Below are 13,901 nucleotides of genomic sequence, written 5' to 3'. Positions count from 1 at the left end.
TTTTAATTTTTTGTGTCTTCTATGTATCGGGCTGTCACTATAAGTACATTAAACATGCCATAAGAACAGAAAAGCTTTGTCCAAACCATCTGAAAGTTAAGCCGGCATCACTACATGACTCAACATGACTTCTAGTTGGAGAGCATGTCAAATTTAACGACTGCAGTTGCTGAATCTCTCTGCCTTTTCTGTCCTAGAGGGTGTCAAATTATATGACTAGGAATCGCAGGGGGTGACTAATTACACAATTTCCTCCCGACTTTTCATTATGGTTCCAAATCCGTGAAAGTACCGTGAGGTTGCCTCATTTTGGCAGCCAATCAACGTGGAGTATACTGGAATAAAAGGAGGAGCACCGCATGAAAGTAAGCAAACGACAAACAACTAACATTGAACATTTGCTGGCTCTGAAGTTCGACCAGCCTCTCCTCCAATTGCACAGTCCAAAACACTCTTTTTCCTTCTTTCCTTGCAGCTACGTTGTTCTTCACTGTTTGTGGGTATTGTATGCATTGTACTTCGGATGAGCGCTCATTGGCTGTGACGGTCATAGACACAAGAGCCCACCCCTGCGACTTGCGACTCACTACGAGAAAATCAAACCAGTTTGATTTTATCGTAGCGAGTCGCAGAGAGTTGTAGGGGCTGTTAAGAGCACTTTGACTGAGTCACTGGAGGTGTCACACTACACAACTGATGGTAACAGGCACGCGCTGCGACTCTCTACAACTCGCTGTGATTTTCTTATGATTATGTAAATATAGGCTACAACTGAAAATCCTAGGAAAAATGGTGTAGTATGACGCCGGCATAAGGATTGAGCATCCATGGTGTGTTATGAGGACAACCCATCAGGCTGTTTACACAGTTGTCCAAAGTTTTTCATACAGAACATGCGATTTCCATTATAGATTCATTTAGACGTACAAGATGCTTAAATCCTTTTCAGATGTTAACCCTGGCCTCTGAAATAAAAAAATGACAGTGAAAGGACCTTTCTTCCATTTAACCCCCTAGGAATCATTTTAAAAATACTTACAGTAACAAGCTCTTTAATTGTTGCAAAACAGTGCATACGTTGACTTAAGTCTGGGTCAAGCAAGGAGGACATCTGGTCTGTGCCTAGCAGCGTGGCCAATCTTTAAAGGAAATCTCCAGAAGCAATGAATCCTGTTGCCCTTTAATTAGCATAAATTTCCCATCTAAATCTTATGAGAATAAATATCAAAAGAAGGACTGTAATTGAAGAGAGGTCAGTGCTTCAACAATATTCTTGTGCAAAATCACCTTAGATTCATTTGGGCAGAATTAGGAGAGTTTATCATAAATCATCTTAGAATTACGCTGTCAGAATGTGCACTTCCCCACCTCCATCGCCTTCAGTGAACTACTCAATAAAGCTGGTCTAAAGCAGGGAACAATTACAGTACAGGACTGGTAAGTGTTTCTGTCTCAGGAGTCACTTTTTTAGTTTCTGCAGAAACGTGAAAAAATGGATCACTCTGAAACTCTTTGCTTTAGTAGCTCCTTTGAATTTCTTTTAGGTCAATACTATACATGTAGTACATGACACTACAGAAACCTGTAGCCTGTGTAAAAGGTTCTTCTTATTAATAGAATATTTAGGAATTTGTATGGATGCATGGGTCTTAAATTTCAATTTAATTTAACTTCAGCTAACTGTGGTATCAGTTTATATCACTGTTCATAGATAAGGTGTACTGTCTATAGTGGGGCTATCCTAAAAATTGACTATTGTGTTTTGGATGTTTTAGATTATTTTTATGTTTAAAAGTTTAACTTAATCGCGTCCATATTGAGAGTCATAAAAAGTAGTTTCAAGCTTATGTTACTTTCAAAGGTGTATTATATTGTATGTCCTGACAGTAATATACTCAAATCATGTAGTCTTTCATGTTATGTTACTATACCTGCAAAAATATCTGGGTTGACAAAGGTTGTTAGGATAGCAAACTAGCAACATGGAATGTTCCTCAAGTGAAGATTTGTCTAACCCTAACTGCACTTGTTAAAAAAAGGTAATGGATATTTAGAAAAGTATCTTAAACAAATGTGCAATCTCATAAAATCCACATGATATGTAAAAGAGAAAAATGCAAGAAGGGTTATCACCAGCAACATCAACTGCAGAAATGGTGCTACATTTAGTACATAATCTACTTCTGATCATTGTTAAGTGCACTGAAAGTTAATTTTCTGGTATATGCACCATCAAACCAGACTGCAGCTAGTATTTATATAGAAATTATGTACAAAAATCTACAAAACCATTTTAATGTCAGCCTTTCAGAAAACAAATTTAGTTACCACAGAACCAAGTATGCACAGCCTGCAGATGGTTGTCCAAAGAAAGCATGAGAAATTCTCAGTAAAATAACATGAAACCATTGCAAATACATAAAATCCTCTACATTGGTACGATTAAGGGAGAAATATTTGGTGTTTTAAATAACCATATTAAATATTTTTTTTAGTAAAATAAATATTTGGAAAGCAGTAAACCACAAAAGAGAATCAGTACAGTATAATTATTCACTTAAGGATAAGAACATTTTAACACACAATAAAGCAATATAAATAACTTTGTAGTAACTCTTGCAGCGTATTAATCTAATATGACTTCTGGGCAGTTGAAAATCATTCACATTTCATGGCTTTGTGGAATACTTTCTTTCAGAAAACAGTCTAGCATGCTTAATTCTTTGCCATCCCCTCTTTTAGCAGTTAGGTCATAAAAGTGTTCTCAAATATAACTTGAATAGTATTATATTGAGGCTAACTTTGACATTACAAAATATAGTACATACTGTTTTATCATACTTTACCCATTTAAGCCTGCTATTTGGACTTCTTGGATCCAGGAAGAACTGTAGAATCATTCTGTTTATTCTTTTATTCTGCTCTCTGACATTTTGTATTTTTGTTACTCATCCCTGTAGAACAAAGCTGAATATACAGTACAATGAGTTTATTAATGTGAATATCAGTTGTGTCACCAGAGCAGATAATGGAAAAGAGTATGCTCTCACTTTAAAACAATATCTATTGAATGGCACTGTTCAGTGCCGTAACTGTTTAGTGTAATACCACAGTATCATTTTTTTAATCAATTTTAAGCTATTTTGAATATACTATGATTTTCCTCAACAAGTAAGTTGTTGTTTAATAGTGAAGATGGAAAAAATAATCTACAGTACAGCATATCCACATAATTGCAGTTTAGAAGGAACATGCAGCAATAAAAGTAAATAGTTTTCTTTAAAATTTCCTTCCACCCAGCCCTTTTCAACTCTTTGTCCTGGTGAGAGCTTATAGAAATTGGATATTGAATAGGGAGGACAACACATCTTTTTCCTTTTCAACAGATTCTAGATCCCCTAAAACCCCGAGAGGTCAGCTAAGACATAGTCTCTCCTGCATGTCTCGGGTTAGCCAGTGGGATGTACCTATGGAGCTCCAACAGAAACCTCTTTGAGATCTAATTCTAACTTCTTAAGTGCCTGTACCACCTGAACTGATGTTTCTCAATCCAGAATAGTGACTTTCACTCTGTCATGGAGAGTCGGCCCAACAGCCCTATGAAGAAATCCCACTTCTTATGCATGTACCCACAGTCAGTCACATTAACCTGAATTAATGAGCGTAGGTGAGGAAGGAGATATTGATATCTAAACCTTCAAGAGAAGGTTTTCTAGAGACTGGTACTGATATCTTTCAATAATAGAGTAGGATACATAGTACAAAATTTTAAAAAAATCTGATCTTTCAGGCAGAAAAAAAGCCATACCACTCTCTGTCCCTACTGTTTACAGATCATTCTTCCTGGAGAAGTGGAGAAGTGATGAAGTACAGTAAATGATTGTGGTGGTTAGGTAATATGACGCTGAATTATATATGTTAATCACGTCTGATTTTTGTCCAATTTATAACATACTCTAACTGATTAATTGAGTCCTAAAACAAAATTTTAACTCAAAATTGTTAAGTTAAAACCAGTTTTACCTTTATATGAAATGTTAATGCCAGCATGAAAAAACATTGTCAGATTTGATTCGTCCTATTTGATAGCAGTTGCTTTTGTAGACCAGGGCTGCCGGACATTGAAACATGGGGTGAGATTAACCCCAGGGACTTCTTCACAGAACATTGTTCGCACATGGTGGGGGATGAATGTAAGAAAAAATGAACATCAGAATAGTGAAATCAAGTCTTATTCTCTTTTGATTCCAAACTTGGAATTGCTGCATCCAGACTATGCCAGATTGTTTGAAGAACAGTTGGAGAATAATGAATCAGGATTTCTACGGCCAAGTGTTAAACACAGAGATAGATCTGAAACCATTGGGAGATTTGTCTCAGCTTTTTGAGTCGAAGGAAGTTAGAAGATAAGCCAATCAAGAAAAAGTACAAGCAGTTAATACACTATGCAATTCCATCTGGGATCTGTCTTAATTGGCACAGAATTAGGTTTTTATTGTGCCGATGGGTCCATATACAGTAGAAATATGTATCATGAGTTTAAGCTCCTTAAAATTAATCAACATTAATAGCAACATTAAATGCTGTTGACTTTGTTAGAGACACCTCTAAACATATGCAGCCAATATAATGCCTTGTATCATGTGCACACATTGGTGATTTGTGAAGTTTTAAATGAAATTGCATCCTTTGATTCATAAACCTATCCACAATATCACCCCTTGAAACTTCAAAGTAAATATTCTCTTTAATGAACAGCCAGACCTTCTTAGGTAAAATAAAGCTACCACCAAGTTCTTTTATCCCACACAGAAAAGCCAATGAAATGCAAACCAGCTTAAAAGTACTTATTTCATTTATGCTATTTCCATTTTCCAAAAGTTGAAGTCTGTTATTATAGCTACTATGACTGAGACTTTTGCTGTTTTTCTACAATATTGTATATCATCAGCTACTCACATTACACTCTCAAAGTATTATCTTGAGTGTAAGTCCATCTTTCACTAGCAGTTCATAGAACTTTCTTGAACGGTATTCATTATCATCCTGGTCTCAAACTTTATGCATAGCATTTATTCCAATAATTAACCATGCTTTGTTTTTTATTGTATAAAGTCATAACATAGTTAAATGCTCTGTTAATTTTAATGGTTAAGAACAAGAAGGTAAGAGGTGGTTGAGAACTACAGGTAACTACAGTATGTCACTGTACCTTGTAGACTGGTCACTTGAAGTGGTGACCTTTGTATGCCACCCCCACACCACAAGCTATTGCTCATACCCTCCCACAAGAACTTGCCAAAGAGGGTTACCACAGCCAGGCCCAGTTTTCTCAGCCGGCACTGAGGAAGAATTGAGTTTGAGTGGCAAAGGGAATGGCCACACTGGCCTGAATTAGGTAAATTAGGTCATCTCACTACTGTGAAAGGGTTGGAACAGAAAGGTCTTTGTGTCAAACACTGGGGACAGATTTTGATTTCTCTCAGTGTAGAAAGCATGTTGATCTTTTAGCCTGTTATTTCACACATTGTGATTATGAGCCCATGAATGCTCAATAGAGGAAAATGTCTAAAACAGTAAAACTCACTTGAGAGATGTTTTTAAGCTTTAGGTGCATGGTTTGTTTCATTAATGTGAAGTGTATCAAATCTAGAATTTAATTCACATGAGCTTTGTGTGGTTAATATGTCAGAAGAATGTGTTACTGTCATATTTCTGTATCATTGTTACGTACACATTAACAGAAGATAAGGCTGTACTCTGTAATGCATACCATTTTTGCCCCTTATGAGCTAGGCCCCAGTATAATAGCCTTATCATAGATATTAGCAAGGGCATGTCAATTTTCACTGGGAGCTGAAAGACAAATCTGGAAATGATAATGCAGTACAGCTATTAACATAATTAAGAGAATTAGCCTGGAATTTGCATTTTCACAGTAATTCTAGTTAATAATGGCCTGTGTTATGGTGAGAATAGTGTTAAGTGTGCAGATATGAAAATTTGAGTTTGTGAGGCTTTATGAAGTGCAAAAAGGTTAAAAAAAATTATTACGACATGAGTTTGACATACTTTACTCTCTTTGGTCTGTGCTGTTCCTTGTTTGTTACCATTGTTATTAGTAGAGCCTAATAAGAGTATATTTGAGTTCTGATTTCTAAGTAAATAAGGCAATTGTTTGACAACATACTGTACAGTAGACTGGAATCTACAAAGTGTCTGAGCATGCTGTACTACACCATAAATCTAGAAGGCAAACAATTCAGATTTGATCACCATGTCAGAAATTGTGTTTTTATTTGGAAAAAATACAAAGAAAATGGAATGTAAGTTGAGCAAACTGTATTTCTACAGCTCTACAGACACTTTTAGAAGCAAGTATCTGAACTTCATTTCACTTACCTGTGTTAAATGCAATAAATGATTGTTAAATAGCTTGTGAATGATTAGTTTCATGTGTCATCTCACATTTTATTTTACAGCTTTTAGCTGTTAATATTTCATAACTGTCAGTTGCCTAAAAAATGGGAGAAAATTTAATAATAGTCTTCTTAACTTACATCTAGGGAAGGTCATGACTTGCATAAGCAGTATGCTGCTAATATAAAATGTTAGAATCAATGTAATATTCTCACAGTACAAGAGTCCTCAGTAGAAATCTTCTCATAGTAATTACTGTTTCCTCAGAAGTGTAAGAATCTGTTTCTATGCTTTCAGTAGTCTAACCATGTAAATAAGTGAAATTCCCATACATTTGCATATATATACTAAGAATCAAAAGAAACTTCAGAAAATAGTAACAAAGGGTTGATTAATTGAAGGTTTACTGTGGTAGTCAAAGGATTAGTGGCGTGTATAAACATCTTTGGAAGCAATACAAACTATGCATCTGTGCTGTATTATGGTGTTGCCTTGTGGGATTCCTTCTCATTGCTCCCATAGAATCTAAGATCACGGGTCTCATAGCACCAAAGACTGCACATCATCCCAACTCAACATTCATCATTGATTATACTAGCTGCATGAGGATGTATAAAGTTGTCATGTCAGGATGAGACCACAGGAAGGGCAGTAAGTGAGGTCCCAGGACTTTATCAATATAGTATCGTACATTCAGCTTGCCATCAATCATTACACATGGAGTTCATCCACAGCCTGGTGCAAAACATCTCTTATTGCTTGTGTGTCCAGCCTTTGACTTTCTGTGGACTGTAAGTGCCCAATTGTTTCATCCTGATAACATGTAATGAATAATGAATTTACCTGTGTGTCATGTTTTATTTTTTCAATAAAATCCTTTAAAAAAAATTGTGTTTATAGGGACAGAATCCCACAAGACAGCATCTGCAACGTGGTGTAAAGCATTCATCACAGATGTACAGTTTGTATTTTTTCCAACAGCTAGCAGCCTATGTTTTTCACAGTAGACTGCCTCTCTTTTCCGTTAATTCCTAATCATAATTTGGATATTTTTTCTAGCAGTTTTAAGTGATAAACTTTTTTGCTGCTCATTATAAAATTTACGCTACTAAAATAAATTTATTTTTTATTTACAGTAGTTTAAAACTGTTCTTTGTTTTATGTTCTTTTTGCTCTGTAAATTTTTTATGATGTCCCTGTTTTTCAATTTCGGTACTGTCCTGTGGACAGTAAAACTATTGTCTGGGGCATAATTTTCAATATGTTTTAATTGAATTCTGCTTATTTTCAATAAAAAAAGCATGAATCTTGTGGTTGATAAATTTCTCCCCTGAAATAGAAAGAGATTTGTAGTTCTTTCAATAGTGAAGTATTCTCATTTGTAATTTATGCACTTCAGTCTTTAATTGGGTGGTCACAGTAAAAAGTGCATTTGCATTTACTATTTGTTTTTATGGATTTTTTCCTTTTTTTTACATTGTACCATATTTTTTTAGTGGTATTCAAATCATGCTTAATCTCTGAAATGCTACAGTACTTCATTAGCTTGAGAGGTTTCTTTTTTTATAATTATTTTTAAAAGCTCTTTCTAATCTATAGTGTAATGTTAATAGTTGTTTTATCCTTGAATAATCTGTTCAATGTTAATACTTTCAAGGTTCTTTTTTTGCATTAGGGGCAAGAAAAATATTTAAGAAATTCAGTTCTTAGGAGTAGCATAATTTGTTCTGAGACTATACAGATAATGTATTTCATTCATTCTTTGTGTATATACTGTATACAGAATGTATACACTACAGTGCCTTGCAAAAGTAATCAGACCCTTGCACACTTTTCAGATGCTTTCTCTTTAAATCCTGCAATCAAAACGCTTTGAAATAGCAATAAAATGCTTTTCATATACACAACCTGTTCCACACAATCAAAGTAAAAATCAAAATTAAGGGATAATTAATATGAAAGAAAAATGAAAAAGTCATGATTGCATAAGTATTCAAACCCTTTGCTTCTGCAAAGCTTAATTTGGGTGCAAAGCACTGTCTCAACAATCCACACAATTACTTGTCTGTGTGCAATAATGGTGGTTCACATGATTTCAGAACAAATCCACATACTGCACAGTATCTCTGTAAGGCCCCATGGTCAAGTAGTGAATTTCAAGCAAAGCTTCGCTTTAGGTTTTGCTGATATTTGCTGTAATTTATCTTACTCTTATAAGTCTTCAGTCTGAGTTTGCAAGATTTGAATAAATTAACTAGTTTAGAAAATGTGTGCACTGTTTTGTAAATTCACAAAATGGTACACCACAGGAAGGCTCTGAATACTTAGATCAATAATAGATCAACAGAATGACAGGACTGTGATTGTCGAATTTTCCTCCAAACAAATAGCTACAGATACCAATAAAGATATATTTTTTCAACAAGCCAGACAAACATGACATTGTACTTTGAACACTTTGCAATCTGCCGCTCGTCTTTATATCTACCACAGAATAGTTCTTTGACTGTAGACCAATAAACAAATGTCAATCACAACAATCATCTGAAAAGGTTGAGAAAGAAGCCTTTTTACTTTAAATGCAAAATCATGCAACAATATATTATTGAATACATAATTAACTGTTTGGGAGTTACATATTTCTCTTAAGCTCATTAAAGTATTAATTGACATCCAAAGGATAATAATAACTTATGCTTCATAGACATCTACATGATTGCAGTCAGAACTGATAGATACAGTATTTGTAGTATGTTCTGTGTTATAGTGGCTATGAAAAGTTTTGTTACAAAACCCAAATGCCTAAACAGCAACAAGAGTGGTGACATATTAAATAGGCCTTCAACTCTGGGGCAGTAGGAGTGCTCTAGTGACCTGTTAAAAGCTTAGATGGAAAGAGCTGGAGAGAGCTTGTATGGAAAGAGGTGAGATCACTATATTGCACTGCTTTATATACAAAACATGTATGAAAAAAAGTGCATCTGTGACCAATTACTGTACTTAAATAAAATATCAAGGAGGCATGATGTTGTATTGGAGGTTATACAGGTCTTTGCTTATAATGGAATAAATGTGTAAGTTAAAGTTTAAAATAGGTATAAATCACGATGTTCAAGGTCTTAAAATCTAAGCCTCTAACAGGTCACTTGAGCACTCCTACTGCCCCAGGACTTGAAGGCTTATTTACTATGTCACCAGTCTTGTTGCTGTTTAGGCATTTGGCTTTTGTAACAAGAATTTTCATAGCCATTATATCTTGCTCAGCTTCCTCAGGTGAGCCCTGGAGTAATTTAGCGCCTTTCAGGTCTTCTGACCCTTTGGTTTTATACTGCTTTTATCCACACTAAGATAATGAGGTAGCGTGATCACATTACCATTATCGTTGGTTAAAGCCTTAAGTAATGCAGCCCAGGGAAAAGCCTTGAATTGAACATGATGCCAGCCTGAAGGACATTTTTCCTATAATTAGAAAGAGGAGAGAATATTATTACACAAAAGTAGCTCCTTTTTATTGGAGTCTTGGTTATGTCTTTAGAACGAAAAGAGACATCTTGATTTCTGATCCCATTAAGAAACAGCTATTGAGAACAGTGGTGGCCAAATGGAAGCATTGTGTAATTAAAGTGTGTTGTGAGCCAGCACTGTCGGCAGACATTGTTTCCCAGCCTCTTACTCTTTCAATGCTGTATGAAAGACAGTAGTGCTTTAAACATAAAACTTGTAGTATATTTTGCAGTGAAGCGAGACTGCTGGGTTTCAAATGCAGCCAAGACATCCCATCGTGTTACCAGCGGGGTCCCGACCGGGTCACAGTGGGACACTGAGGCGAGAAGTTCAAGTGCTTTGTGTTCAAGGAGTCAGTGAACGAGCTGCAACAGCCATTAATTAAACACAACACTGAAAAACCTACTTGCTTGCCAACTAATATGGCCTTAGAATGTTAATGTGTCTCATTAAAAAAGAAGAGTAGAAAGTGATTAAAATCATTTCAGACATTATGAATCCCCTATAACCATTCGGTAATGTTGAGTATCCAAAGGTTTTGTTACCAGCATCACTGTTGTCAAGTTTTTACCCCATTTGAACCTATTATCATTGGTGTAATCTGACGTTCACATGTGACTGCATGTCAAAGCTTTTTAAGAACTTTTGTAGAATATTGAACTATCAAACAAAATCTGGTGAAAAACATTTTCATTTTCAGTCAGATACAGAGCACTTTTAATTTCTTTATAAGAAATTTGAAATGTTCTTAAAACTGTGCCCTATCCAAAAGAAGGAGATATAGATAATACTGTTTTCTTGTAGTTATCTTTGTTAACATGATTTTGCACAGTATCTATGGAAGAGAATTGGTTGGTTTTTGCTTAAGAGATAATACATAAACCCCAGAGAATTAGATGTCATGTTATGGTATGAACATTTCAGCTGGAAACCATTGTTGAGAATTTCTTATTTAGATATAAAATAATAAAAATACAAAAAAGGACTGTCTGGTTAACCAGATATCCCTTTTATTTATGGGGAAATTGTTCATCTTTTCCACATTCAGCTGTGGTTCTAGATAAGGTTCTCAGTTTGCCTGTAATCAGTCTGAAAAAAACTTTCTTGAAAGTCTGTGAGGGAATTTTACTATCACTAATGCTTTAATATGGCAAATTTATCATTGTGGACCATTTGGAAGAAAGCAATACAGCACAATTACATACATTTTGGATGATTGTGGAAGTGGGTAGATGCTTAGTGTAACCGTAACGCTATCAGTTCTTTTCTAAACAACTATTGAGTGCGCTTAATGGCAGAGAAAGTCCCAGTGTCCTCACCATGTACATGTTGTAATGTGCTAATGAAGATGTGTTTGCTTGGTATTCATGTACTGTATTTCAGTCCGGAAAGCGATGTGCTAAGTAGGGGTCAATTTGTGGTCAAGGCATCAGTTGGTCGACTAGTGAGGCGATGGCGCCATTCTCCATCTAGAATAATACTGCCAGTGTATTTGTGACTGCTAAAGAAAAAATGGCCAGCACCACTCATCTGATTGGGCTTGTCATTTTCTGTTACTTTTGTTTTTTCCATACAAGATGAGGTGTGGCATCCTGTATTTTTTTGTATTTATTTTGTAAGTTGTTTCTTTTTGATGGTGAGGTACTGGGGGGCTATGCTATGCTATGCTGGTATGCTGGCAAGGAAATCAATGTTGTTAAATAACCTTTTTCGGAAAAGTTTACAGAGTTACAGAGTTTACCAAGAAGAACAAAAGCTATTCCCATAAACATTAAAAACTACCAAAAGGAGTTACTATGAACTCTACAGTCATCCCTAAAGCATTTTCTCTGGTACACCACACACCTGAGCTTTTCTTTCACCATATCCTGGAAATATCAATTTCCCCTGCTGCTTTATATTCAGTACTATCAGAAAAGCATGCAAACTGTCAAGGGCAACATTTTAGGATTGCAGTAGAATAATTACAGCCCGTATTCAGGAGTTTCAGAAGTAGGTGATACAATAAAACATTGATTTTTTAGAAACTATTTAGGGAGTAATGTAGTACTTAATGAACTTCACTGCTCTGACAGAGGGATTCATATTTCTGGTTTTTCAACAGAATGAGATCTAAACTCATTTAGTTCTGAAGAAAGAGAGCTATTATTAAAAGTCATCTAAGCTAGCTTGGAACATGTTTGTTTCCTGAACATATGAACAGTGTGTTATTTTAATAACAAGTTGTGCAGTTTGCTGTTTTTTCGCTATTTGAACCTGTTCGTTTTCTTTCCTGTTTGGCAAAGATGGGTACACATAAGGACTGTTTTTGTGTGTGCATATTTTCCTTTCTTTTTACTCTGGACTTTCCTGTGAATATACACCATGTGATCCTGTTGTATTTCTTTTGTATCCCTGAAAACTTAAAAAGAAGCACCAGGGACAGATTCTAAAGGGGAAATATATACCATTTTAAAAAGGAGAATAAGTTAAGGGCCATCAAAGAGTCTCTTTTTCATGTGATTGTATTTTACTAAATCCTGTTATTTTTCTTATAAAAGTAACTTCTACTCCTTTGAAATATATAGTACATACTGAATATTCTCAGCAGTTATTCTTTATATATAGCAACCCAATTTGAACTCCCTGTGTGATTTAAGACCTCAACAATGCTGTTCCAACAATGACTCCACTACATAAAAACAGAAAGAATGAGATGTGTAGACATGCTTCTGACATGCCCACCTATAAATCTATTTTTCATTTAACATGTGGGGCTCACAGCAAAAGACCCCACCACTTATTTCAGTCAGGAGGGTTAATGCCTTTTGGATTCACTCCAGCTCAGTTACAGAAGTCACTATTGCTACTGCAACTGAAGGCACCCAAGCTGACTAATACCATCTCTACTACTCATAGTGCTTATACAGTTGTGTGGCACAGGTTCGAGAATCACAGACACAATTGGCTTGTGACGTTACCCAGGCTCAAAGTTCTATACTGTACATCAGGGACATTTAACTTTACTGGCTTAGTTACTTGGGAGCCCTGTATATTGTCTGCAATTTTAATGTATGCAGTACACATGTTAATTCGTAAAAGCATACACGTACAAGAAGTTGTCTGTTCAAATAGCTGCTAATAAAGAAATTTAGTGTTTAATATAAAGTGGTTTAATTAGGGAAGCAGAGATAAATTATAACTGTGTTCAGATGTTTATTTGTTTATAACTTATGCTTTTTCTACGATGCCATGACTTTTTTCCTGGTTACTTGCTAATGTAACTGTTTTGTGTGTTGTTGTTTCTTAATAAATAATAGTAGAGCATGTTCTGCTTTGTATTTTTTTCTTGTAGCATCTGAACCAAACCTGAAGCTGCGATCCCGACTAAAGCAGAAAGTAACCGAAAGGAGGAGCAGTCCTCTGTTACGAAGAAAAGATGGCCCCGTCACCACTGCAAAAAAGCGTCCCCTGGATGTTGCAGGTAAAGGCCTTTAACTATTTGGTACTTGGTACTTTATTTAAATTCATGTGCTCACATTCATATCGCTTGTGTAATTAAGGCAAGTTTTGCATAAATGAGCCATTCTGAAAAATGAGTCCTGAATATATCCATTTGCAATAAAGTGAGACCAATTATAGTAAATGTGGAATGTACCTACGCATGGATGTTTAATGCATATTAATATGCTAGGAAATGTGTTGGTTCATAAATGATTGCTATTGAGTAACTGGGTTCTTTGAACAAAGCTGACCCTTGTAAGTTAATTGAAGCTTGAAATCCATCAAGCTGGCCAAAAACTGTTTCCAGAGTGCAGTAAATCATGAATTAAATATTGGGGAAAACATTATTTAAATTGCTTATTATTGTAAAGTTTTAGGAATATGCAAGTGCTGGACTTTTTGCGATGAGGGTCCAATTATGGTTCAGATTTGATGGCTTCTGCCTCTCTCCCAAAAATATTTCTTGGATTATTTCTTTTACATTTTCCACATTA

General features: G+C 35.4%; 1 protein-coding gene across 6 annotated transcripts in view; it reads left to right on the top strand.

Annotated features, from left to right (window-relative positions):
- Positions 1 to 13,901, top strand: part of hdac4 (histone deacetylase 4) — a 254,039-nt gene that overhangs the window by 182,359 nt on the left and 57,779 nt on the right. For all 6 annotated transcript variants that reach the window (XM_015359242.2, XM_015359241.2, XM_015359240.2 and 3 more), the window contains one exon: positions 13,259 to 13,387. In XM_015359242.2, the coding sequence (XP_015214728.1) occupies positions 13,259 to 13,387 (129 nt within the window). The remainder of the gene's footprint in view (positions 1 to 13,258; positions 13,388 to 13,901) is intronic.

This window comes from Lepisosteus oculatus, chromosome 12 (genome assembly GCF_040954835.1).
Source record: "Lepisosteus oculatus isolate fLepOcu1 chromosome 12, fLepOcu1.hap2, whole genome shotgun sequence".
NCBI classification, from domain to species: Eukaryota; Metazoa; Chordata; class Actinopteri; order Semionotiformes; family Lepisosteidae; genus Lepisosteus; species Lepisosteus oculatus.
The sequence above is the reverse complement of the archived record's forward strand: the minus strand, read 5'-3'. Positions and strand labels throughout refer to the sequence as shown.